The sequence below is a fragment of the Xenopus laevis genome, chromosome 2L (assembly GCF_017654675.1).
Source record: "Xenopus laevis strain J_2021 chromosome 2L, Xenopus_laevis_v10.1, whole genome shotgun sequence".
Classification (NCBI taxonomy): domain Eukaryota; kingdom Metazoa; phylum Chordata; class Amphibia; order Anura; family Pipidae; genus Xenopus; species Xenopus laevis.
This window is the reverse complement of record NC_054373.1, coordinates 126,261,803-126,287,078: the sequence shown is the minus strand read 5'-3', so window position 1 is coordinate 126,287,078 and position 25,276 is coordinate 126,261,803. Positions and strand designations below refer to the sequence as shown.

The 25,276-nt window shown below is 35.7% G+C and overlaps 1 protein-coding gene across 22 annotated transcripts in view; it reads right to left on the bottom strand.

Annotated features, from left to right (window-relative positions):
• Window positions 1–25,276, bottom strand: part of dock9.L (dedicator of cytokinesis 9 L homeolog) — a 153,531-nt gene that overhangs the window by 8,719 nt on the left and 119,536 nt on the right. For 6 of the 22 annotated variants that reach the window (XM_041580762.1, XM_041580770.1, XM_041580760.1 and 3 more), the window contains exons 36-49: window positions 24,394–24,460; window positions 23,908–23,955; window positions 19,193–19,329; window positions 12,196–12,311; window positions 9,494–9,631; window positions 7,349–7,531; window positions 5,686–5,799; window positions 4,733–4,948; window positions 4,457–4,514; window positions 3,013–3,119; window positions 2,229–2,351; window positions 614–727; window positions 500–505; window positions 44–79 (exon numbers count right to left, since the gene is read on the bottom strand). In XM_041580762.1, coding sequence (XP_041436696.1) covers window positions 44–79; window positions 500–505; window positions 614–727; window positions 2,229–2,351; window positions 3,013–3,119; window positions 4,457–4,514; window positions 4,733–4,948; window positions 5,686–5,799; window positions 7,349–7,531; window positions 9,494–9,631; window positions 12,196–12,311; window positions 19,193–19,329; window positions 23,908–23,955; window positions 24,394–24,460 — 1,463 coding nt within the window. Of the gene's footprint in view, window positions 1–43; window positions 80–499; window positions 506–613; window positions 728–2,228; window positions 2,352–3,012; window positions 3,120–4,456; window positions 4,515–4,732; window positions 4,949–5,685; window positions 5,800–7,348; window positions 7,532–9,493; window positions 9,632–12,195; window positions 12,312–18,604; window positions 18,649–19,192; window positions 19,330–20,760; window positions 20,995–23,907; window positions 23,956–24,393; window positions 24,461–25,276 lie in introns of those variants that run through there. The other 16 variants (XM_041580779.1, XM_041580766.1, XM_041580767.1 and 13 more) reach the window with 5 other exon arrangements.

The window sequence follows — 25,276 nt, the reverse complement described above, 5'->3', positions numbered from 1 at the left end:
GTGTACATTTTAACTGCATTGTTCACTTCTTAACTGTAATTACCTCCACATCTGTTTCACTGTCTGTAAACTGGTATTGCTATAAAATTAGGAATAAAGGAACAAGAGGACAGTTAAATTGCTTAATGCACACGAGGGCTGCACACATTATACCCAAAGCGAATGGTATGCAAACAGTTTTGATGGAGAAGCCTTCGCGGAACCAAGCAGAATGAAATACTGCCAAAGTGAAGTTTTTGCACTCTTGCTGTGAGGACATGGAATGACGTGCTTATCTGCACACCAAGACCGAGCCATTAAGACAGACACTACATGCACTAAAGCAAGTACACAAATTGTGTGATCTCTAATGGATTACAGCTGCTCCTAGAGGTAGGTGGGAAGGAGAGTGGAGGGTTCATTTACTTATCGCAAGAAATACAAATGTTGCCATAGTTGCAAAACCACACTGAAGCATCCAGCAGTACTACTACAAACCGGTATGCCTTAAACAACTTACCGCTGCCTTCAGATAGTAAATAAAAGAAAAACAAAAAGAAGCAAAATCACTTTACTACTGAAACTTAAACAGACTTCATTAATACAGGGATTACATTAGAAATAAAGAACTTACTTGTCCAAAGAAAGCCACTCGAAAATATGTTCCCAGGAGCCTCTTGCCTGTGTGCATGACCTCTGTAACTTTGCTGTAGGCTCGATGTAATGTATCATACAAATGTGCAAGTTTCTGAAAGAGAAACAGCAGTGCGTTGTATAGGAGATCCTTGTCATTAGGTCAGGACCTTTAAATTCTATAAAGATGCAGCTGAAGCAACCTTGGGTGGAGCAGTGTGCACAATAGAGTTTGTTTTCATGTACCCATTTATAGAGATAATACTAATAAAGACACATTCTATGCTATATTGTGCCTAAGCAACTTGGCACTGGCACATTTACAATCTGTACTTTGGGATGGCAAAAAACTGAAAACAGCTCAAATCAAAAGGACTTACAGTTATAAAATAAATGCACCTTTTAACAAATGTTCTCCTTTACTGCATTACATATTCTACAAATAGCAAACAGCAATTGTTGTATAGAGTATTTATAGTGAAATCTCCACTTTCAGGTTAGCATCCCTATTGCTGCTGTTCTGTATTAACCTGTGAAGCTACAGCTAATAGCCCATAAGTACACTTTACCTATATTATTTTTATCTTTTTAACATTCATCACATGAAACGAGTCATCATTATTGCGAAACAGCAATATTATCATGAAATTATATATATATATATATATATATATATATATATATATATATATATTATAACAAACAAGGGAAAGCTGTGCTCACCACTATTTTTTAAAACCATTAGGCGGGGGTGCAATGAGGCTGTGACCACAAAATACATATAGTCATCTTGTATTTGACTATATATATATATATATATATATATATATATATATATATATATATATATATATATATATATATACATATATAAATATATTTATTTATTCTTTTCAATATGGGAATTGCTGTGCCCTCAAACAGGAATGCTTATTAAAAAAAAAATTAAAGAATGGTAATCCAATTTCCATGTGTAAAGCTAAGTGGAAATATTTTTGACTCCCTTTTGGATGGACAGAGGTTAAAGCTTTAAGTGGTACTGATTACTACACTGGGACTGGAGAACATTTAATTTGAGAATTTTTGTGTGGTTTGATAAAAACGATAACATTAACAAATGTTAGTATGTGCTTAGTTAATCTGTTTCAGGAGTCTTTGTTCAGCGTAACAGTTTGTATATTAAGTTGGTCATTCCAATGGTTGTGTTAGCTAAATACACAAAGAAAATAAGTGACTGACTCTTTCATCCTATCAATTTTCCCCTGGTGCGGCCCAATGACTCCTTCAATATGGGACTCACATTAGGTTTGTTTATTTTGTGGATTTAAAGGGGATGTTCACATTGAAATGTATTTGAGTATGACATAGAAAGTTATATTCTGAGAGACCCCTATCTGAAAGCTGGAAAGAGCCAATAACCAAACCAAATAATTAAAAAACCAAACCAAATAATTAAAAAAACAATAAAAATTGAAGGCCAATTGAAAAGTTGCTTAAAATTAGCCATTCCACAACATACTAAAGTTAACTTAACGTTTAACCACCCATTTAAGTTTTTTGTTTTTTTTAACAAGGTGGCAAGTGGAATGGGTAAAATTACTTTGACATCAGAATACCTCAAAATCGCGGCGCTTTTCATAAATAGGAATGATGATTTTATAGATATCAGCAATTAGCTCATAACGCTCAGCTTTCCAGAGCCCATCTGCACACTGTTCCAGGAGCTCCATCAGTACATCCTGTGCAATACACAAAAAGGCATTTATTATTTGAAGGCATTTTTTGTGTTTCCTGACAAACTGTGTAAGAAGGGTCCCTCCAAATAATAATCTTGCAATTAGCCAAATGGACTACTTATATTATGGATTCTTAATCTATGGGTCGCGAGTGAAAAGTGTTACTATTCATTATTAAAGTGGATCATGGAGACAAACTGTAACAGCATGGAGAACCAGTCATTTATATTTTTTTAATATAAACTTATGAGTTTGAAGATATCGGTGTGATCAGCACCAGTGTGACTTATACTGGGCTCTAGCACCATTCCAGGAATGTTCCCTGTATCTGACAACCTATGGGACTGGTTAAACATTTACTATTTTATGCTTGTCAGATTAAAGGTTATGTGCAAACTTTGCATTAAATAAATCTCAACCGTACAGAAAACTGATAAATAAAGTTGCACTGTAGGGCTATTTTTATCAATAGGAAAGCTGACATTCAAAAATATTCCCTATCATCTGATCTTTGAGATAAAAGCAACATTTAGATATGCACATAGCATGAGGAAACATTTAATTGTACTGAGCCTTCAATAGGTTTGCGCACGCAGTGATGCACACAGATGTACAGAATAAAAAGATAAAGAGTATTATTGTAGGCTACTAAAACAAAGCTCACCTCGTTAAAGTGAACATCTTGCATCCCTACATCCTCCATCATAGAAGCTTCTTCATCAATGTTTGGAGTGATCACCCTGAATGTGGAGCATCCTTGTCTGAACATTCCTACAATTAATAATTATGCAACAATTACACAGTTCCTGTATAGAGCTACATCACACGGAGAACAGTCTTAAAAATATATGGGACGGTATCACTGCTTATTCCATACAGTCCATGTCATAAGGGAGTCCATTATTCAATTTTTTTTTTAATTATTTAGTTGATTTCTGTAATACAGATATGGGATCTTTTACCCAGAATACTCAGGACCTGGGGTTTTCCGGATAACGGATCTTTCTGTAATTTGGATCTCCATACCTTAACTCTACTAGAAAATCATGTAAACATTAAATAAACCCAATAGGCTGATTTTGCTTTCAGTAAGGATTAAGTATATCTTTATTTGGATCAAGTACGAGCTACTGTTTTACTATTACCGAGAAAAAGGAAATCATTTTTAAAAATAGGGACTATTTGGATAAAATGGAATCTATGGGAAACAGCATTTCCGTAATTTGGCACTTTCTGGATAACGGGTTTTCAGATAACAGATCCCATACCTGTAGTAAAACAGTAGCTTGTACTTGATGGTAACCAAGCTGCATGCACCCATATTGGTGGCAAAACCATCACCCTTGAAAAAGTCAGGACACAATGAAATGCATTGGGAAACAGATTTGACACAATTTAATCAGAACATGATTGTTCATCAATAAAGTCTAAGTGTAATATATATCTTACATTGATTAAAGGTGTAATGTTTAAATGATTTTTAGCCGACAAGGTATGGAGATACAACTTACAGTAAGATCCGTATCTGGAAAACTGGACAACAGTTCCCATACCTGTATTTATATAGCACTATGGTTTCCAAAATGTCACTGAATTTATATGCATTATATACATTAACTTCATTTATATGCATTCTATACTGTTCTTTCATAGCTTTGGACTGTAGCGTCATTGTGTTAGAATGCAACCCTTATTTTAGATCAACTTGGAAACAATATTCTCTGCCGTTACTACATGTTTTAATTATCATATATTATACATAAACACACACAAAATTATATATCAAGAAATGTAGATATTTTACTTTTTGTAAGGACACCAATTGACATACAAGAATGAAAACGGTGATCCAAGGGTGCACAAGGGTAAACAACACTGTTGTCTGCTACACAAGGATCTGAGCTCCATATCCAATTATTAAAAAGACATTATATTGACCAAATGGTCTTTTTTGCCAAATACAACTATAATGAATACATTGATCAAACAGTGTTTTGAAAGCATACAGTGCACAAGGGTGCAACATGACAGCATTCACTTCAACAAGTGGTGTGAAAGGAGATCACAATGGCTTTCTGCAATATGTATGTCACATTACTGTTACTTACCTTTTCGTGTGAGATATTCTGATACCAAAGCTGCTACATGCACATAGCACATTGCTGCCTAAAATACAAAGATAAGAGTAGTGGTTATATCCAGTTATTATATAGCCTATACTTGGTTGCACTGAGCATCTGTATAAATGATTTTACAGTTTTAAAGTTTCTTCATACATGGGAACTGCTAAGTATGGGCCGACAGGTTCTTTGTAAATTTGCCCATTCCATTAGATTAATAAACCAACAGAAGGGCATTAAAAAAGGCAAAAAGCTTGCCACTACCTCTGATAGGTCACCATGCTTAACATGGATTCTTGCCATGCTGTCAAGCCAGGTCTTCCTCAGCTCAGGTGTGCTAGCATATGACTTGGCTAGACTATACTGCAGGTCCACCAACATTTCTGGGTCATTCTCATGTTCTTTCATTTGAGCCGTAGCCATCAAGACGGTACGGATCCTTTTTGTCAGATCTTTAACATCAGAGGAGAAGGATGTGTGCTGCAAAACCACAGTGCAGATAATTAGAACATCGGAAAAATTGGATCATGTCACTGCTTATAGAACATCATCTCTTCTACTTATACTCTTCTAATTTTGTTAACGGAAGCAGCTGTTCAGTGAATTGAAAAAATATCGAACTGCCGATAGTCTCTTTCTAGAACTAAAATAAATTACAAACATTGCACATTTTGACCTTCACAATACTGTCGTTATTACATGGATTTTGCACATAACAGACATTGCTTAACAATGGAAGGCCGATGGAGTTCATATTTTTCATTTAAAATGGTATATACTCATTGTATTTAAACCCTACCATATTGTATATCCATTTTATATTTCATTTTCTTGAAACTAATAAAAATTGATTGAAACAGAAGATTTTCTATTTAACAAAATGTTCTGGCAGCATTAACTATAACTTACTATGACCTTCATGAGGGCAAGAGTTCCTATAATATACAAAACCAGCTGGCATATCAAGGAACGGGGAAAGGGGGATGAGGGCTGTGATGCCACTCATATATAATGTATTTCTGACTAATAGCGATATTTGAGTGCCAACACAAGCCCATGCTATGTTATTGGTTTTTTCTATGATTTTGATGAACAAGGACAAGTAAGATCAAACATGTCTACACTAGTAATAAAACAAATTTTCCATAGTTTTAAGACAACATTTTGTAGTGCTTATGTTAATCTTGGTCTAGCAATCCAGAACAACTCTCACCCACCTTAATGAGCCTGTCGCTATTGGCACAATTGTTGATGATTGAGAGGGACTGCTGGAACCTTGTGCCACCTATACCGACCACATCAGCTATCAGCTGACTTACTGAGATTATAACCTTAAAAGAGGAAGGATGAAAGTTAAACTAAGCTGCAATGTAAACATTCACTGTTCTTTAGCACTCAGCATAACAATCAAGCCTATGGATAACTTAAGATACTTGGGATGGTATTATGGTTTAGGAGTTGCATAGTATGTAATTTATTATATTAAATGATAGAGAAAATTGGAGTTGTAAAAGGTGACTTGTTCAAATACCTGCAAGGAGTAGGTTGCAGTAGTCAAGGCGGCAGATAAGAGACTGGATAAGTGTTTTGGTTGTATCTGAACTGAGATATGGTCGTATTTGGGCAATGTTGTGCAGCTGAATACAACAAGATTTTGCAAGTGTTTGAATGTGTGGTGAAAAAAACAGATGAGAGTCTAAGATAATTCCTAGGCAGCGTGCCTGTGTGGTCAAGTGAAAGGTGATGTTGTTTACTGTGAGTGAGATCTGAGGGACAGGGGAGGATCTTGGAGGAAATATAATGAATTCTGTTTTATATTAGATAAAGTTTCAGGTGGCGTTGTGACATCTAGAAGGAGACAGCAGAAAGGCAGTCTGTAATTTTGAACAGGACATAATGAGACAGGTCAGGAGTAGACAAGTAGAGTTGGTTGCCATCAGCATAAAGGTTATACTGAAGCAAAGTAGTACAGAGTGAGAACAGCAGAGGTCTAAGACAGAGCCTTGAGGAATTCCAACAGAGAGAGGGAATGTAAAGAAGTAGGAGAGAGTGTATCAGAGATTGGGTAAAAGAGGTGAGAAGGTATGGGTCAAGGGAGCAGGTTAGAAGTTTGCTAACTCCATCTAGTCTTGCAGGGTGAAGGAGTGTAAAGTGAATGTAAGCAGACTGCAAGATAATCTTGTCGGATGTTGGATGGTAAACTCAGTCCAATAAGATCGATTTTTTCTTTAAGAAAGGTCTGGGGCAATTACAGTAATAGGTGGAGGGCGAGGAGGGGGCATAGTAGTGAGTTAATTGTGGCAAAAAGTCAATATGGTTTAGAAGATAGAGAGAAGATTAAATAAGAGAAGTATAGTTGTTTAGATATTAATAGAGCTCGAGAGCATGAACTTGAAGTGGATGAAATCAGTATCAGTGGGTGACTTTCTCCATTGTAGTTCAGCTGATCTAAGCCTTGTATGCAAATTTTGAAGGCACTACACACACATAAACAAGCAAGCTGTGGTGCTACTGCTATCACAGAATTTTGTAAATAAACCCCAGCCCCACACACATTTTATCAAACCATGTCTCTGTGCCCACAGATTTGTAAAAAATTTGTACAAAATTTTGTGCATGTGGGGGATAATAAATTGACAGCAGTCTGATATAGTGCAGGTATCAACCTGTAGGCAAAGGAAAATATAATAAATGCACATTTATATATTGATCCTCAGATTTATTGTATTTTAATTATATTACATTTCATATCAATGTTGCTAAATTATTAGATATGAAAGAGGTTATTTTCTCAGTGGGCTCTACAAAGCTGTTCATCTCTAAAAATATATTAAGTCTACCACAGTAATAAAAACACAAAACAAAAATAATTTTACATACCTGCAGGTGTGTTCTGACAAAAGATTTCTTTCCAGTGTACTCAAAGTTATTTCTCATTAGGAAATAGAGAAGTTGTGAGGCATCGGTTCTAATGGAGCTCAGTTTGGAGTTGCAGCACTTGAAGATTTCATAACACAAAGCAGCACACATGTCAGCTCTTCCTTCATAAAATGTTGAGGGGAACTACATTTGGGAAAAGCATAATTGTGAAGAGTTAATGTGTGTGCTGTACAATAGTGATGAGCGAATTTATTCGCTGGCGCAAATTCGCGAAACGGGCGCGGGAATTCGCTGGTGAAAAGGAAAAAGAAACGGAGGCCGGCGTCAAAAACGAGACGCCGGTGCCGTTTCGGTAATTTTTCACCATTTCGCAGGAAAATCACAAATTTTTCGGCGAAGCGAAACAGCGCAAATTCGTCCACTGTACAACTAGCATTTCCATTTTACAACACAGTCTAAAAAGTATATGGCAATTAAATAAAACAAAAGTGAGTTGAGCACATGTATGTTATGGATGCTACCTTGAAGTGTAAAGCCAACAAATAATGATGACATTCAAAAACCGAGTTCAGGGGATGACCCATATAACAACCCCAAAGTAAGTGTGCAGAATCTTTTAGTAAGAAATATGTCATATCTGACTCTCTGATATAATGTCTCCTATTCAGCCCTGGTGTTTATATACAGTGTATATGATAATGACTGTGCTCCAAGAAGTGTCAGCAGCCTCCAGCTAACGAAATAAAATGTTCCTAATTCTCCCATACTTGCTGGCAGACACTTTTGTCAGAGGGGTGTTCCTCTATCTTCCATGATTGGTGCATTTTCAGACTGTACTGGAAGTCGGAGGTCTAGTGCCTAAGGCGGCACCAAACCCGAATAGATCTCTGGCAACTACTATTTAATTCTAGCAAGCAGTATATTATATAGATTATAAATAGACAACCTGTGTATCATTCCATTTCTGGTGATTTTGGAAGTTGATATATGCCCACTTAGTATCTTTTGCACATTAATTAAAATGTCAACTAATTCTGTTGCTCACAGTTTTAATATGAAGTGCAGTTAGTCAGATGGGAGTCTATTAACAGTCATTTAATGATTTCTGAATTACAGTCTACACATTAATTATACTTGCCAAGGTAATCTGCAAGTGTTACTCCTGTTAATATAATAAACAAACACACTGTAGCCACAGATGTACAATGGCTAACTACTGGCTGACACAGCTAGACCAAAAAAATTGCAGGTAGAGAGCTCTCAAAGTAATGCAATCTTTATCTTAAATTGTGGTAGATAAAATAAGAATTCAACGGAGGTCATCAAAAGCAAAGTACAACAGGAGTGTTGGATTTTTTTTTTCACATGGAATTGACCTACAGTCAAATGAGTGTAAGATTAGAATGCATGCCTCTATAATCTTTAAGCAACAAATCTAAATACAATAAATGATAACATGAATGCAGCTAATGTTCAGTGATTAAACCAAGACTATTACCATAATTCTAGACTAGGGGGCAGATTTATGAAGGGTCGGATTTCGAAGTTGAAAATACTTCGAAATTCGACTATCGAATTGAATTACTTCGACTATCGAAGTCGAAGTTTTTTTTCCATCGAATTTTGCCATTTGCGGTCGAAGTAAAATCGTTCGATCGAACGATTAAATCCTTTGAATAGAACGATTTTACTTTGACTTCCAAAAACTTAGAAAACTGCTCTAGAAGGTCCCCATAGGCTAACATAGCACTTCGGCAGGTTTAATTTGGCAAACTATTGAAGTCGAAGTTTTTTTAAAGAGACAGTACTTCGATTATCGAATGGTCGAATATTCAAACTATTTTACTTCTAATTTAATTCAAAGTCGTAGTATCGTATTCGATAGTCGAAGTATCCAAAAAATTACTTCGAATTTCAAATTTTTTTACTTCGAAAATTCCCCCGAATTCACTTCAACCCTTGATAAATCTGCCCCTAGGTGTTGAGTTGTTTGGATTCAAACTTCCAAAAAGATAGGAAAAATCAACAAGTGGAGCCCTGGATAGGATTTTGCTGGACAATTGGTTAAACAAAAGGGTCAAGTAGTTTGCCAGGATGTACCATGTTCTGTACACATGATTATTTCACAATAGCAAGTTTGCTCACCTTATATATCAGACACCTCAAAGCAGTGAAGACATTTTTTAATGCTGTTTCTGACTGGTTTTTCTGAAGAAAGCAAAGGTAAACATCGAAAACCTTTTTCATCAGTGGATTGTGCCCATGATCAGCAAGAAGTTGGTTCTGAAAAAAAAAAAAGTACCTTTAATGCTAGCAAGAATCCATTGGAGGTACATTAAAAAAATAGGTGGATCAAAGACTGAATCTAAAGAGATAAACAGGGAAAGAAACCTGTGTGGACTCACTTAACTTAAAACATTAGGAGTAGGACAGAGAGCAACGGTCAGATATAGAAATTAATGGCTTACTTAATAATGATTGAAATAAAGTTATAGTTATACAGTAAAGTGCACAGTCCATTCTGAATTAAAGTTGGTCTTTGGAATTTAAGCATGCAAACGAAAGCTGACTGCACACTAGGGTCCAATATGTGACACTTCAAAATAGCAACAAAGTGCAAAATAAATCAATACAATCATTTTGGTGTAATAAGATGTTCAACATAGGCAGTAGATGGAACTATCACCAGTGGGCAGTGCAATCAGTCACTTAAGAAAGGGAGCGAATGCTTCCAAATGCAGAAACATTCTGAAATGCAAGATTCCTCACTTTTACCTATTTATTTGCAAGATATAGGCACTTTCTAAAAACGTAAAAATTAATTATTCATTGTGATAACGTTGCAAATTAGGTGCACTAAGCTCTCCATTACATGGCATTAATGAGCTGCACAACTCGATGTCAAATTCAACTCAGAGTTCCCTACTGTTAAGTTCTTGTAAGCGTGCATTAGGGATGAACAATGCTCTAGCTACACAACTAGTAACAATTTTCAAGATATTGATTTGCAGCAAAGACAATCCATATTTTACTTTACCCAAGAGCTTGCACAGCCATATCTCCCCAGAAGTGTAGCTTAAAAATAAAGTTCTAAAGCTGCATCTCTTTTGGCTAGTTTAAACTGTTGATATAATGATACAACATGCAAATTTCTACCTACTGGGGATTACAAAAAACAACACTCACTCTCCATACTGCAGCGGTTAAAACAATGTGGCACTCCCATAAGGAAATTCCTGAGCCATAAAAACAATTCCTGATACAACTAAACTAAAAATTTTCATGGAAGTAGACAAATGAAACCAATCTGCACCTGAGACAGGGATATCCACAGCCCTGCCAACCCTATTATGTATCACTATATGTAAATTGTTTATATATATATTAATGCCTTTTTAATATTATTAATTTTTAATATCAATGCTCTGTCATATTTACCCTTACGGAAATAACATGATATACTGTAGAACAGTGATCCCCAACCAGTAGCTCGTGAGTAACATGTTGCTCCCAGTGGCCACAAAGCAGGTGCTTATTTTTGAATTCCAGGCTTGGAGGCAAGTTTTGGCTGCACTGCCAAACAAAGCCTCAATGCAGGTTGACAATCCACATTGGGGCTACTAAATGGCCAATCACAGCCATTATTTGGCACCCCAGGAACACTTTTCATACAAGTGTTGCTCCCCAACTACTTTTCTCTCTGAATGTTGCTCACAGGTTCTAAAGGCTGGGAATCCCTGCTGTAGACTGACAAAATGAGCAAATTATTTATTAGCACTGTATACAATTGAGAACACTCAGCTGTCAGGTTTCAAGTTTTGATCGACAGTTAGGTTTAATACAGTCTTTTAGGTGGGAGAGGTTATTTGGCCTAGACTAGAGGATATATTAGAGCTCACTCTTTTAAATCACCAGAAATCCTGTCTCTCTACATGCAGGACTTTTGCCAAAATCACTTATTTTGTTGCATTGTTTGTGTTGGAATCAGTTATTTGAGTGAGTTCTAATACATCTGCTAAGAAAGAGAGTACCCTTCCCTAGATATATTAGACCTGTCAATAACAATTTAACACCCAACTCCAGAATAAGGAGAGAATGAAGAGAGACATATACTGAGAGGGAGATAGTAAATAATAAAACTTTTTTTTTCTTCAGAAAAGTATTTGTAACTGATTATATTTACAAAGTTGCTTTTTCAAGTGTTGTGAATCTGACATTTTCATGATAATTCCTCCTTAAGAACATTGCTTTCTTTTCAATTGACATGTTTCCAGTCACTGATAAGTTCCCTGTCTGTTGTGGGGACAATAAATCTAACTACTGTATGCGAGAAATACTCTCAACAAGATTTGAACAAAGGGCTAGGTGGGGTCATTTTTATCATCCTCCATCTGATCAGTTTGGCTGTTAGCTGAGGGAACAGATATGAAAAACCTGCACTGAACACTTGACAGTAGTGAGTGGGTCTTTTGAATATGAGGACAGCAGGAGGTGGACAAACTGGTGAAGATGGGAGAATGAGCCAACAGTTGACTTAGAAGGAAGCCATAATGGGCCAGGAGGTTACTCTGGTGGAAACAATAATGTTGACTGTATAAATAATATGTAACTGTGTATATTGTAAATATTGTTTTAGTTTAATCTTTTAGTATTAACAGTCATTGATTTATCACTCAATACATATTCACTTTAATATACATTTATTGATGTGGATTTGTTGCCTGCTTTGTTAAAAGAACCATAACACATCTTTCAATGACCCTAATAAAATGATCTCTGTCTGCTTTAGCCTTCTAGCATTTGAAGTCTAGAATTGGAGATCAGTTAAAAATAAAATATATACAAACCTTAAAAGCCATGGTGAAAAGTGACAATGTGTCCAGTATTGTAAGGCACACTTCAGTAGCTATGTTTGCTTCAAGTGAGGACTGGTGAAGAATATCCGCATCTGAATGGCCGTAGCCTAAAAGAAGAAATGAACTATATGTAAATGAAAGCTTTCATCTTATGTCATGAGTTCTGAGAACAATACAGAGGGTCAAAAATCAGTGATGCCTGCATTGCGGAAGAGAGCTACAGCAAGAGGAAATAATTAAACTGTAAATTAGGGAACTGGAGATAAACCCAATAATTAATTCATTGTTTGGTCAAGGCTTTCTTCACACAAGGTTCTAGGTGACAATTGCAACGTGACAAGAGGTTTCGGTAGGGAATGGATTTAGAAGCAATGATCCAAATGGCAAAAATTTATTTTATGTGGCGAATAAATTGCATTGCAATCAGTCAAGAACACCAACCCATTGTGCTCACTGTTCATAAATTAGTGTTGACCCTGCCATGCTTGGGGGGGGGGGTTACAATTTTTATGTATTTATTGTCTTTGGCTACTTACTCAATAATAGCTGTATTTCCCAAGATCAGATATACTATACAAGAGCTTCCCCCCAAAGAAGATTAATAATTGTAATAATTTTATATATAGGAATAATTGGGGGTCTTAGAATTTTTAAAAGGATGAAACAAAAAGTAATAAAATTATTTAAGATTCTTGTAGATCAAGAATCGGGGAGTACACCATTTCATTAATTTCTTTAATTTGTCTATATACAAAATAAACAACATTACATTATTTACTTTGTCTATATCCATAATAACCCACAAAATGAAGTGAAATATTCAACCCACAGTATTACATTTTTGGGACATCACTGACTCAAAAATAGGCAAGTCAAACCTATCATGCCATATTGTATTTGCCTGTATTTTCCACTATATACCAGAAAAAAAAATGTAATTCTCAAAGGGATGGCACTACAGGGCTGCAAATAATTCATTAAAGGGGACCCGTCACCCAAAAAAAATATTTCAAATCCTATTTTATCATGTTAGTCAAGCATAATGAACTTTAATTACACTGTATAAATTATTTGAATATTGTTTCCATCAGTCTGTGAATTCATAATTATAGCAAGCAGGCAGGAGCCATTTTGTGGACACTTTTATTAAGGCAAGCCTTGCATCATCTCAGAATCTTGTTTGTGCACCAGAATGTGGGACCTGATGTCCATTCCCATGCCCTGGCTACACAATTAAATGGTTAAGAGAACTGGGGGAATGTGGGGAGAGCAGTGACATCTAGGAAGTGCTGAATTGAAAGTGAAAGTAATTGCTTCCCCGCCTCTATGCCTAGGCATAGAGGAGGGGCAGGCAATATTTGATTGACAGCTAAGATTTTTAAATGAGTTTACAACAGCTATGAAAACTTTAATAAAAAAAAGAAATATGATTTCATATTTAATTTGAAAAGGACTTTTATTATACAGATTTTTATGTCTGGGTGACGGGTCCACTTTAACTAAGGACATTTTTGGCAGTTGCAACAATTTTCTATAAAATAGCAAATGGTACAACATAATCCCCTTGTGACACAAGTAGTGCAGATGTCAATTGACCTGGGTTCCTTAACCATAAAAAGATACTTCTAACGTGTTTTCTAATGTATTTTCTATAGTGTGCACATTATATAATAAATACTATAAAAGCAAAAATACTAGTCACATACTTATTGATACTGTTCAGTGTTACATAGTATAACAGAATAAATGTTAATAAAATATATTATAAATATGATATAAATATAGAGAGACATTTTTGTATTTCAGTGCTAGCTAGTAATAGTGCTAGGAGCTGTCTGTGTCAGTCTGTTGTAGTTTCGACCAGGAGAATGATTTAAGAGTTATGGAATTTTACTGCTGAAATGTTTAAACTAACCAGGTGATAAATTTTTGGGGCTGATTTACAAAGGCATATGGCTGGTAGTAAACTAATCAAAAGTGTTGATTGGTTGTTATGGGAAACTTAACTTGTGCAATTTATGTTAGAATATACAGTAAATGCCTCCTAAGGTTACTATGTGTAGAAATTTATGCAAGACATTTACACGCCAGCTGAGAAAAGGTTGATTCCACCAGCAGCGACCACATTTGTGTAAGGACATTGTGAACGAATTGCACAGTGCGACATTGGTCGTTTTCTAATCTGACTTTAGATGCAAAATTCTGCTGGAGCAGCACTATTAACTGATTCATTTTGAAAAAAAATGTTTTTCCCATGACAGTATCCCTTTAAGCTTTAAAGTAACTGATGGAATTTTGAGGACCTTTTATGCAAGAGTAGGAAAATATATGGGATGAAATGGACTTGTACTTTGAAATTACTACAGTTAGTATAACTTCATATTGCAAAGCTTTGTCGTGAGCACAGTTCCAGAACTCTTCTACAGAAACAAATCACCACCTCTGCAAAATAAAAAGCTATCACCAAAAACAAGGTGAAAAACCAAATTTATTGGAAAAACGGATATAGGTTGTGTGCTTTATTTTATAACAAAATAACCTTAACTAGCGGTTTATCAAGGAGGAGGATAGACACAATGCTATTTTTTCAGCAGATACAAAAATATTAAAATTTTATTATTTTATACAAACTTTGTTCCATGCCGAAACACTGCCAGTATAACCTTATTTTCTGCAAGTGGGAGATTCTAGCTCTATTCTTCTCCCCAAAAAGAGGCCAATGCCATATATAATTATAAACTGGAAAAACCTTTTATTCATAGCCTCTCCAAACAAAATCATAGCCCTCCCCCTGCCTCTATTTGTGACATCTCAGAGTACGGGACATGTTTATAGTCACATACATATCACAAAGGCAAGTAACAGCACATTTATTAGCAACAATCCATTTTCGCAAAACCCAAATATGACATTTTTAACATGCAGCCGAGTCCGTTAGGCAGGAGCTCACTTCAAGCAGCAGTTCCCCACCACAGTATTAGTTTCTCTCTATGAATCAATGTCACCAACAAAAAAAAGTATTTTCTAGGAAAATGTTTTACTGAGCGGCTTTAAATGTTTTTGCAGGCATGAAATGTAACTTTCAACATTAAGCCTCAGCTTCAAGACAGTGCCCAAAAAGGAGCTCAACTTAAAACTCGTGCAGTGCGTTGCAAACATATGAACTATAACTCAGTCCCTTAAAGGGGTGCCCAGCTAGAGGGAATCCAGCAGTGGTCTGTCCCACCCCAATTCCAGGCAAACACACTAAAAAGGAATATTTTCCCTTTCATAACTGGATTACAAACCATTAGTCAAATATTAAATGGTAACTATTGAATGGGTGAAAGTCAGTTTCCATCCACTATACTCTTTTATAGTCTATGTTTACAAATATGTCAAACAGCTAATAAAGTATAAAAAAATTGCTTGAATAAAGCAAATTGTACAATAACCACCTTTGGCCACACCAAGCCCATCCCACTCCCATCCCCTAAGTTTATTGAGACGTGCAAGTTAGGGAGTGCTTGAAAAGTAAATGACCCCTCCCTGTTTCTAATGTAATATTTCTAGACTGCTTAAAGTACCTTTAAAAATTTTTGATGCTCATTTAGAACTTCGTAGTAGCTATGTAAGAGAATACAATGACACACACAAAAAATACACACAAGCACAGACTTGTGCAGGATCCCATAGCAATAACAATTTCCACTCCAAATACTTTGTTATTAAATCAAGTTAAAAATGTCTAAAAGGTATTATAAATCTATTTCTAGATTCTGACAATGACCAAAATAGAACATAAACTAAACAACGGTATGAAATCATTTCCAGGTTTGCAAAGAATAGGGGGACTTTGGTAATCAATGATAATTACAAACATGGGAGTTCTGAGTTTGGCCAGTAAGACACTTGCTACTGTTATTTTCTCATATGCCATGACAGGGAAGAATACTCTACAAGAAGATGAACAAAAGTGTTATGTTAAAGGGATACTGTCATGGGAAAGAACATTTTTTTCAAAATGAATCAGTTAATAGTGCTGTTCCAGCAGAATTCTGCACTGAAATCCATTTCTCAAAAGAGCAAACAGATTTTTTTTTATATTCAATTTTGAAATCTGACATGGGGCTAGACATATTGTCAATTTCCCAGCTGCCCCAAGTCATGTGACTTGTGCTCTGATAAACTTCAATCACTCGTTACTGCTGTACTGCAAGTTGGAGTGATATCACCCCCTCCCTTTTTTCCCCCAGCAGCCAAACAAAAGAACAACGGGAAGGTAACCAGATAGCAGCTCCCTAACACAAGATAACAGCTGCCTGGTAGATCTAAGAACACTCAATAGTAAAAACCCATGTCCCACTGAGACACATTCAGTTACATTGAGAAGGAAAAACAGCAGCCTGCCAGAAAGCATTTCTCTCCTAAAGTGAAGGCACAAGTCACATGACTGGGGGCAGCTGAGAAATTGACAAAATGTCTAGCCCCATGTCAGATTTCAAAATTGAATATAAAAAAATCTGTTTGTTCTTTCGAGAAATGGATTTCAGAGCAGAATTCTGCTGGAGTAGCACTATTAACTTGTGCGTTTTGAAAAAAAAATGTTTTCCGATGACAGGATTCCTTTAAACAACAGCAGAGGAAAAATGTCTGAAGACTAATGGCCTATATTCAAATAGTGTTTCAAAACAAATACCCTCAAATGTGTAATATAATTCCTTTATGAAAAACAGTTGGCAATGGATACTTTAGCACAGATAACCGCACAAAGAATTTAGATTTGGATCATTGCTTCAGCCATTTTGAAATAAGCCCTTAGAGAAATTTACCCATATTTCACTTTGATTACATTTTCTAAACCACAAATGCAGGAATGCTTTTGAAACTTCTGAGAAAAAAAAGTCTATCTTGTAAGAATATTTATTTTGAAATTGTTTAGACAACAACGGGTTGTGTTCCCAAGGTCTCTATTCATCAATGAAAAAAAGTTTCTGCATGATAAATATTTTCATCTCTGACAAAACATTTGTCAACATCCTGCTTAGATTTTTTTTAGCAGACAAATGGTTCCATCCAGTTGAACAGTGTTACAAAATTAGTAATTTTAAAATATTTCTAGAAGTCAAACCAACTTACTTATTTCAAACCCATGCAATCTTTTCACAATTTACTGTTCCTGATTGCATACAACAACTTTTTCACTAAAATGCAATCAAAACGATGGATAAAAACACTGAATGTGAATTTGAACATTTTACACGTATACAGAGTTTGTTGGCTTTGGGTAGTCTATTGTTATTCATAATGACCGTGTTAAAGTTTAAGATCCAAGGGGCAAACACAAGGGGGTTATTTATTAAAGGTTGAGTTGTTTTTCTTGAAAAAAAAAAAAAAAAAATCTAATTTTTTGAGGGTAGTTTAAGGGATTATAAGAAAAAATTTGAATCTTTGAGATTTATTATGCCCCGATGCTGCAAAAAACCCGAAAATACTGCAGCTAAAACCTGTCGAGGTCATGTAGAATTCAATGGCAGAGGTCCCTTGAACCATTTGATGTCCATAGCCTTTATGATTTTCGTTTTTTTTCTGGTGGTTTGCCCTCGAAAACTAGATCAATTTGAGGGTTTTGTTTTGCAGATAACTCGATCAATTCGAGTATTCAAATCCCTCCCCCCCCCATTGCATTCATTCAGGTTTTTTCATAAATAAGCAAACATTCGAGTTGAGGTAGAAAAAACATCACAAATCTCACAAACTCAAACTTTGATAAATAACCCCCTAAATCTGTGCTGTTCTTTTCCATTATTTTGTTTCAATTTGTACCGTCACTGGCTTTTTAAGATTTTTATGTATTATAAAATTCTTTTTTAGTGCAGGCAATAATGGCCTATTTAATCAGCTACTATCTCAAATGTGTGCAGACTGATGACTATTTGAAATGTGGGTTACCAAAATTAATTTTCATAACATAAAAATAGGGAAAATTGTGATGAATTTTTATGTAAATTCATGCATTTGACATTGTGAGATGCCTAGTAAGCAAAGTTTTGTATTGCTCTTAAATTTTGTATTACTCTGAATGTCCAAGGATGCTTGCACATTACTAACATGTTTGAGAAGTAGTCAAAAATTACTACTGAAAGTAGTTGGTAGCACATAGTACTGTTTTGTAGGCAGTTTCATTAAGTAAGGTTTTGAAAACCAAATTTAATTTGTCAAAAATAAACTGTTATACACATATGAAGGTTTGTGCTACGTTTAATCCTGGTGTCCTTTTAACATATAATTAAGTAGCAATGCTTTGGACTGATGGATAATGCCGACTGCTCAAAGAAAGAAAAAAATAGAACACAACAAAAAAAGCAAACAAATCTTTGATGTATGTATCTAGGACACTTTCAACCTGATTGAGTCTTACCATTGTCTACAGATATTCCAAGTATACTTGATATTTTTCTCACACTGAAAACACAGAAAAAGTCATTTCATTATTGAATGCTTTTTCATTGAGGCACAAAGTGAATCATGGGCTTTAAACACTTGCCTAGGATGAAGCAGATTTCACTTACTTGGAGGATAAAATGTGCAGACATGCTTAACAGTGCTGTGCCTTTTATATGGGCTCTATTAAATAACTCAACAGAAAGCTCAACAAAAGGGTTTCAAACCTTGTGGAACTCTAGCTGCTGTCCCACAAAAGCTCAGAAGGGATTCAGCTTGGATAAACGATCAGTTAACTGATATTTTTCAAGTGAATATAGATGGAAGCGTCTCATAAATTCTCATTTATGAATCCCAGAGACAATAACAAATGCACAGCACTGAGAAGATTTTGCCCACTTTATCCTAATAAGATAGGTAGCAATCCTGTATCTAAAAGGAATGAAATCTCATTGGCTGACATTTCTCAGTGTCCATGATGTTCCCTGGGATGGGACTGGTACCTGCCTGTGCTGAGGTGGTACAGGAAGAGGCTGCTGCCTGCAACGAGCATCACAGAACTTACTGTGGTTAAAAGTGAGAGAGTTATCCAGGCTGCTGAGCTGCTGCAATCTGGCATGCATCATTCCTGTTCTGTTACGGGAAACAGGTAATGTCTGAGATTTTCGGTCATGAACTATGGGTCCCAACCCTTCCTGGTTCCTGTAAGATGGGTGAAATGGGACAGAAGCAAAGTTAGATGTGTCCCCACAGCAGAGTTGCAGGGACAGTTAGTAAAGCAGAGAAGGCATACAATGTGTAATCCAAAACTGCAGAGCGGTCATTTTGGTTTTAAAATGAAAACTCTGCTATGGCACATTTTAAATGCATTTGAAGCAATATGCCAGAGCAAGAAAAGTGGCATTGCCTTTAACAATGTATGTGCGTTACAGTGAAAGGGAAAATATACCAAAAAAATACACTTTCTTGTAGATTTAACACTGCACCAATAAGGACTGAACTTTGCAGTCTTGAAGGGAATGTCAACCCAACAATAATTTTTTGCCTTATGAAAGAAAACAAAATTTTAAGTAACTTTACAATATATATTCATTACAAATTTTCTATGGTTTTTAAAGGGCTGGTTCACCTAAAAGTTAACGGTTAGTATGTTATAGAATGGCGATTCTAAGATTCTAAGCAACTTTTCAATTGGTCTTCATTTTTTCTTTTGTATAGTTTTTTAACTGTTTGCCTTTTTCTTCTGGCCTTATTTTCAGCCTTCAAATGGGGGTCACTGACCCCATCTAAAAACAATTGCTCTGTAAGGATACAAATTTATGGTCATTGCTACTTAACAATGCTCATCTTTCTATTCAGGCCCTCTCCTATTCATATTCCAGTCTCATTCAAATGAACGCATGGTTGCTAGGGTAATTTGGAAACTGGAGAGCAGCTGAATAAAAAGCTAAATAACTCAAAATACCCAAAATAATAAAAAAAATGAAAACCAATTGCAAATTGTCTCAGAATAAGACTCTCTACATCATTCTAAAAGTAAATTTAAAAGTGAACAACTGATCCATGTAATGTAACCCTAAAACTAAATTTTCCCAAAAATGTAATCAGTGCATAGTGATGTGTCACAAGATTAAACATTACTAAAACTTGTGCATCATTAAAAAAAAGAAAAATCTATCACCTGTAAAATATCAGAATATCAGAAGTCACCCCTGAGTTCATCGTGGTCATATGACTTGTCTGTGACTTATAATATATTCTCATATTTTACAACAGTTTTATACACACACACACACTTGCACACACATTAGCTTAAGAGGTAAAATAAAATATGCTAACACTGAAAATGCACAATTTCGAAATAGTGTGCTTTAGAGATCAAACCTGTTAAAATGTATTTTTTGAGTATATTTCCCTTGTATATTTTTTGCGCTTCAGTCCATCTAAAGAGCAATGCTTTAATGTACATTCCAGTAAGTTGATGGGGAAATGTGTTTTTTCTGCTTTTCAAGAGGTTTATTATAAGCTTTCAATGTAAATTCTGGTGCAAACCATGAAAGTATCTTTGGTAATAAACAAAAACATGCAATAAAGTAAGGCAGGCTAGCATGTTAGCAGCAGCATAATCTTACCCAAGCAGGAAGGGAGAAGAGCCATAGACTTTGTTATACTTGCCAGCAATTAAGTGAGGAAAACAGAAAAAGTGACCTGTGTTAGCAATCAGTTAAAGCTGGCTTCCTAGTGTGTACCACCACCAGTGCTGAAAAGGGAGGACCAGTGCAGGACACACACATCCTCACTCATTATTCCCGTGTTCTGTTATTACATGTGGCAAACTTGTACATGCATTCCATACAATATCTCATGCTAAAAATACAAAAAATGCAAATTGATCTCAAAATAATCTGTATTAAATCTTTTGTATTAAAATCATGCACTAATACACAGTAAATGTGTTAATTTCATTACGTGAAATATAGGATATTTAGCTTATTGTGAAAAATGAACATCTTGTGTCAATATGACATGTTATAGCACTTTACACATTATCCCCTTCACTTCCATCAAGGACTGAGAATATATTTATGTAAATATTTTTGCCTAATAATTTTCCAACTACAGTGACGTCATTGGAAAACCACTACTACTGGGTTTGTTCCTAAACATAAAAAAACAACGTTATCAGCGGTAATAAAATACATAATACATACTGTAAACCAAGTCAGGCTGCCACAGTGGTGAAAGATGGTATAATTGACATATTTATTATTATATTATTGATATAACTATGGTATGCAGGCCTATTCTGCAGTCCCCCAAAAAAAATCATCATGGAAATCAATACATGTCTGACTTTGTATTTGTAGTCCCCTGCATCAAGTAGATAAATTCAGAGCAGCAGTTAGAAATCTGCCCTTAAAGTTTTAAAAGCAATATTGGGCAATTTAGGTTGGTTCCAATATATAACCCATAGCAACAAATCTGCTTACTTGTTTTTCGGACCACATCAAATTTATGAAAAAAACTGCTATAGTTTAATGCACTTGTCCAAATCACATTATGTTATAAAATACTGACTTTGCATGTCTTAGGGTTCTAATGGAAAATTCTTCAATATGCAGAATATTTTAACAATATGGTTAAAATTATACACAAAAAGAATATATAGATGACCTGTAGATTTGTGTTGCAGAATAACAAATACAGAACACTTATAGTTACTGTCCATATAAAAAAGTAGTACTTGCAGTCAAGGTTTTTAAAAATGTTTAGTTAACTTTAAAAATTAACAAAAAGTTCATGAAGCCTTTTTCTCACATCTTTCACTTATTCTATATTAGCACTTGAAACATTGCTTGTTTGTACATAAAACTGAACAATTTTGCTTGCACTGCAACAACTGTCAGATTAAGAACAACCATTTGGAGTGTTTGCCAGAATTATCAGAACAATAGAAAGGGAGCTATTCTGTGTATAGTCCCTTGTATGTAATCTGTCTGTTTGGCCCATGGGTTATAGAACACACCCTCTTGACCTGTGCAGCATTCTGAGGGCCAGAACTAGGAAAAGGCTGAAGAGGTATGTGCCTAGGGCACCATGGTGGTAGCAGAGACATGGGGCATGTACCGCTCTGCCTTCCTTTTCCTAGTTTCAGCCAGTCACTATTTACAGGACACAATGCCCTACAGTGCACATGTGGACACACAGGTGCACTGGAGGGGGCTGCTCAATTTGCACACAAGTGCAAAGATGAGGTTTGTGCATGGGGGAAGGGGGTGGGGGCATGTCAGGTGTGTGCTTGCCTTGGGTGCCCTAAACCTTAGGACCGGTGTTGAGACATTTCCATAGAAAATTGCTTTGGATTGTGCTGGACAGTGCAAAAAATAGCTGGTGGGGAATGAATAGAAATAATGATGAACCTTAAAGGGATACTATCATGGGAAAAAATTTTTTTTCCCAAAATGAATCAGTTAATAGTGCTGCTCCAGCAGAATTCTGCACTGAAATCCATTTCTCAAAAGAGCAAACAGGTTTTTTTATATTCAATTTTGAAATCTGACATGGGGCTAGACATATTGTCAATTTCCCAGCTGCCCTAAGTCATGTGATTTGTGCTCTGATAAACTTCAATCACTCTTTACTGCTGTACTGCAAGTTGGAGTGATCCCCCCCCCCCCAGTAGCCAAACAAAAGAACAATGGGAAGGTAACCAGATAGCAGCTCCCTAACACAAGATAACAGCTGCCTGGTAGATCTAAGAACAACACTCAATAGTAAAAACCCATGTCCCACTGAGACACATTCAGTTACATTGAGAAGGAAAAACAGCAGCCTGCCAGAAAGCATTTCTCTCCTAAAGTGCAGGCACAAGTCACATGACCAGGGGCCAGTGGTGTAACTAGATGTTGCTGGGCCCCACAGCAAATTAATTTTAGGGCCCCCAACATATCCAGTGTTTGTCCTGTTTTACCAATATATGTTCAAATTGCTCATCAATGAGAGCCTCATGGGGCCCCCTGTACCTCCTGGGCCCCCCTGCAGCCACAGGGTCTGCTTCCTCTGTAGTTCCGCCCCTGCCAGGGGCAGCTGGGAAATTGACAAAATATCTAGCCCCATGTCAGATTTCAAAATTGAATATAAAAAAATCTGTTTGCTCTTTTGAGAAATGGATTTCAGTGCAGAAGTCTGCTGGAGTAGCACTATTAACTGATGCGTTATGAAAAAAACATGTTTTCCATGACAGTATCCCTTTAAGCCTGCCTCCATCTTGCATGGCTTAAAAAAGTACTTTATACAAAAGCCAATAGGGTTGTGTACCTCTGGAATTACAGTTTGCAGTCCTATAGACAGCACCTTATACATTCAAGGGAAAGAAAAGTAGCAATTGGCAGAAAAAAGACCTTTTGACTGACTATACCATGGCATATGCCTAAATATGTTTACTAGGCCCCTGTGGACGCTGTATTTGCTTTAGGTGCTAAAAATAGAATAAGCAAAAAAACAAAAATAGGGGTTAATTTATTAGCCCCAGTGAACGATTTACCAGTGCAGTAACCCATAGCAGTCAATCAGAGGTTTGCTTTTATTGTTCACTTGGGACAGTTTTCCCTTAGTTAGTAAGTGAGCATTTCTTTATAAAAAAAAAAAAACATATCACCCAAAGTTAAAAAATAGATTAGGTTTATAATAACGTAATATTCTTAAACCTCATTATAAAGTTATTGTTTTTAAAAGTATGCTGGAATAAAACCCATCAAAGCAGTTTATATTACACTATACCTGGCTATGTATCTCTTCCCCATGTACTGGAACTGATGCAAACATACTCTGTGAAAAAGCAAGAATCCATTAAACTTGCTAGAGTAAAATGCAAACAAAGGTATAAAATGTGATGACCTATAAACTGCTAGATTGCACCACATCAAATCTAATACAATGCATCTAAAACAATAATTTTGGCCGAATCCACCACAAAATATTAAACAAAAGTCAAACCCAAATTTGCATATTAAAATTTTAGAAAAATAATTCTGTTTGTCCAAGGCTTTAAAGTCCCACGATTTTATGGGATTGGATTTAATCAGTAGCAGCAAAAAGTGGTAGGATTTTGCTAAAGCTTAAAACAAATCTTGGCTTTTATTGCATCTTTAACTGAACCAAAACACCCTGTGTAAATTTGTTGTAAATATAGAATGTTTTCTTTCTATAAATTGGGACACATTAATTTGCAAATAAAACCTATAAAAACTGAGAAATAATACATACTCAGAGATTGTGAAAAAATCCATCAGTTCTGATGTAGACGCTTTGTTCCAATAAGTAAATAATGCATCTGATAAAAGAATTAATATTTTTTTTTATTTAAATGCAAAAGAAACACCCAAGTCATGCCTTTTAAGATAATATAGATCATGTGTCTACTGTAACTTAAAGATGTGCACCTTTGGTAAATATCTTTCCATGCCATATCAACCGACACCTGAACAGCACTTACAGGAAAACTATACACTGTGACTATTTCAGGTCTCTATAAAAAATACATTGCATGGACCAGCCTCTGTAAAACACGGTTTCATGTAAAGTATTTTCATAAAAATTTACTCTTCTACTAGTATGTGCCACTGGATAATCCCAAATAGAAAATGTGCTTATACTTTACACTTTGCTTACACACAAGCCAATGGCACACATACATTTGAGATTACATTAGCCAATAAATAGAGCTTTTTATTTCCTATTACAGTTTAAACTGAACTGACAATTAAAAAATACATGGTGGCTCAAGGTAAAAGATGTAACATGGGCAAAGTATATAAATATTATGCCAATTTATTAAGATTCATTTATATGACACTTATTACGACATAAATAAGAAATAGTTATTCATTCCAAAGCTATTCTGACATTACTGTTTTTTTTAACCCAAGAACTGGGAACCAGTTTACTTTATTAACACATTAACCTGTTATGCCTGTTAGAAAAAAAACGTAATATCCTTTACTTTACGGTAACTTCACTGCACAGACCACTCCTTGACAGGATCCTTGCGAACCACTGATATAGATGAATGACTTCAGGTCTGGACTGAGAATTAAAATAGGCCCTGGCATTTCAGGTACACAGAGGCCCAATCAGCCCGCACAGAGGC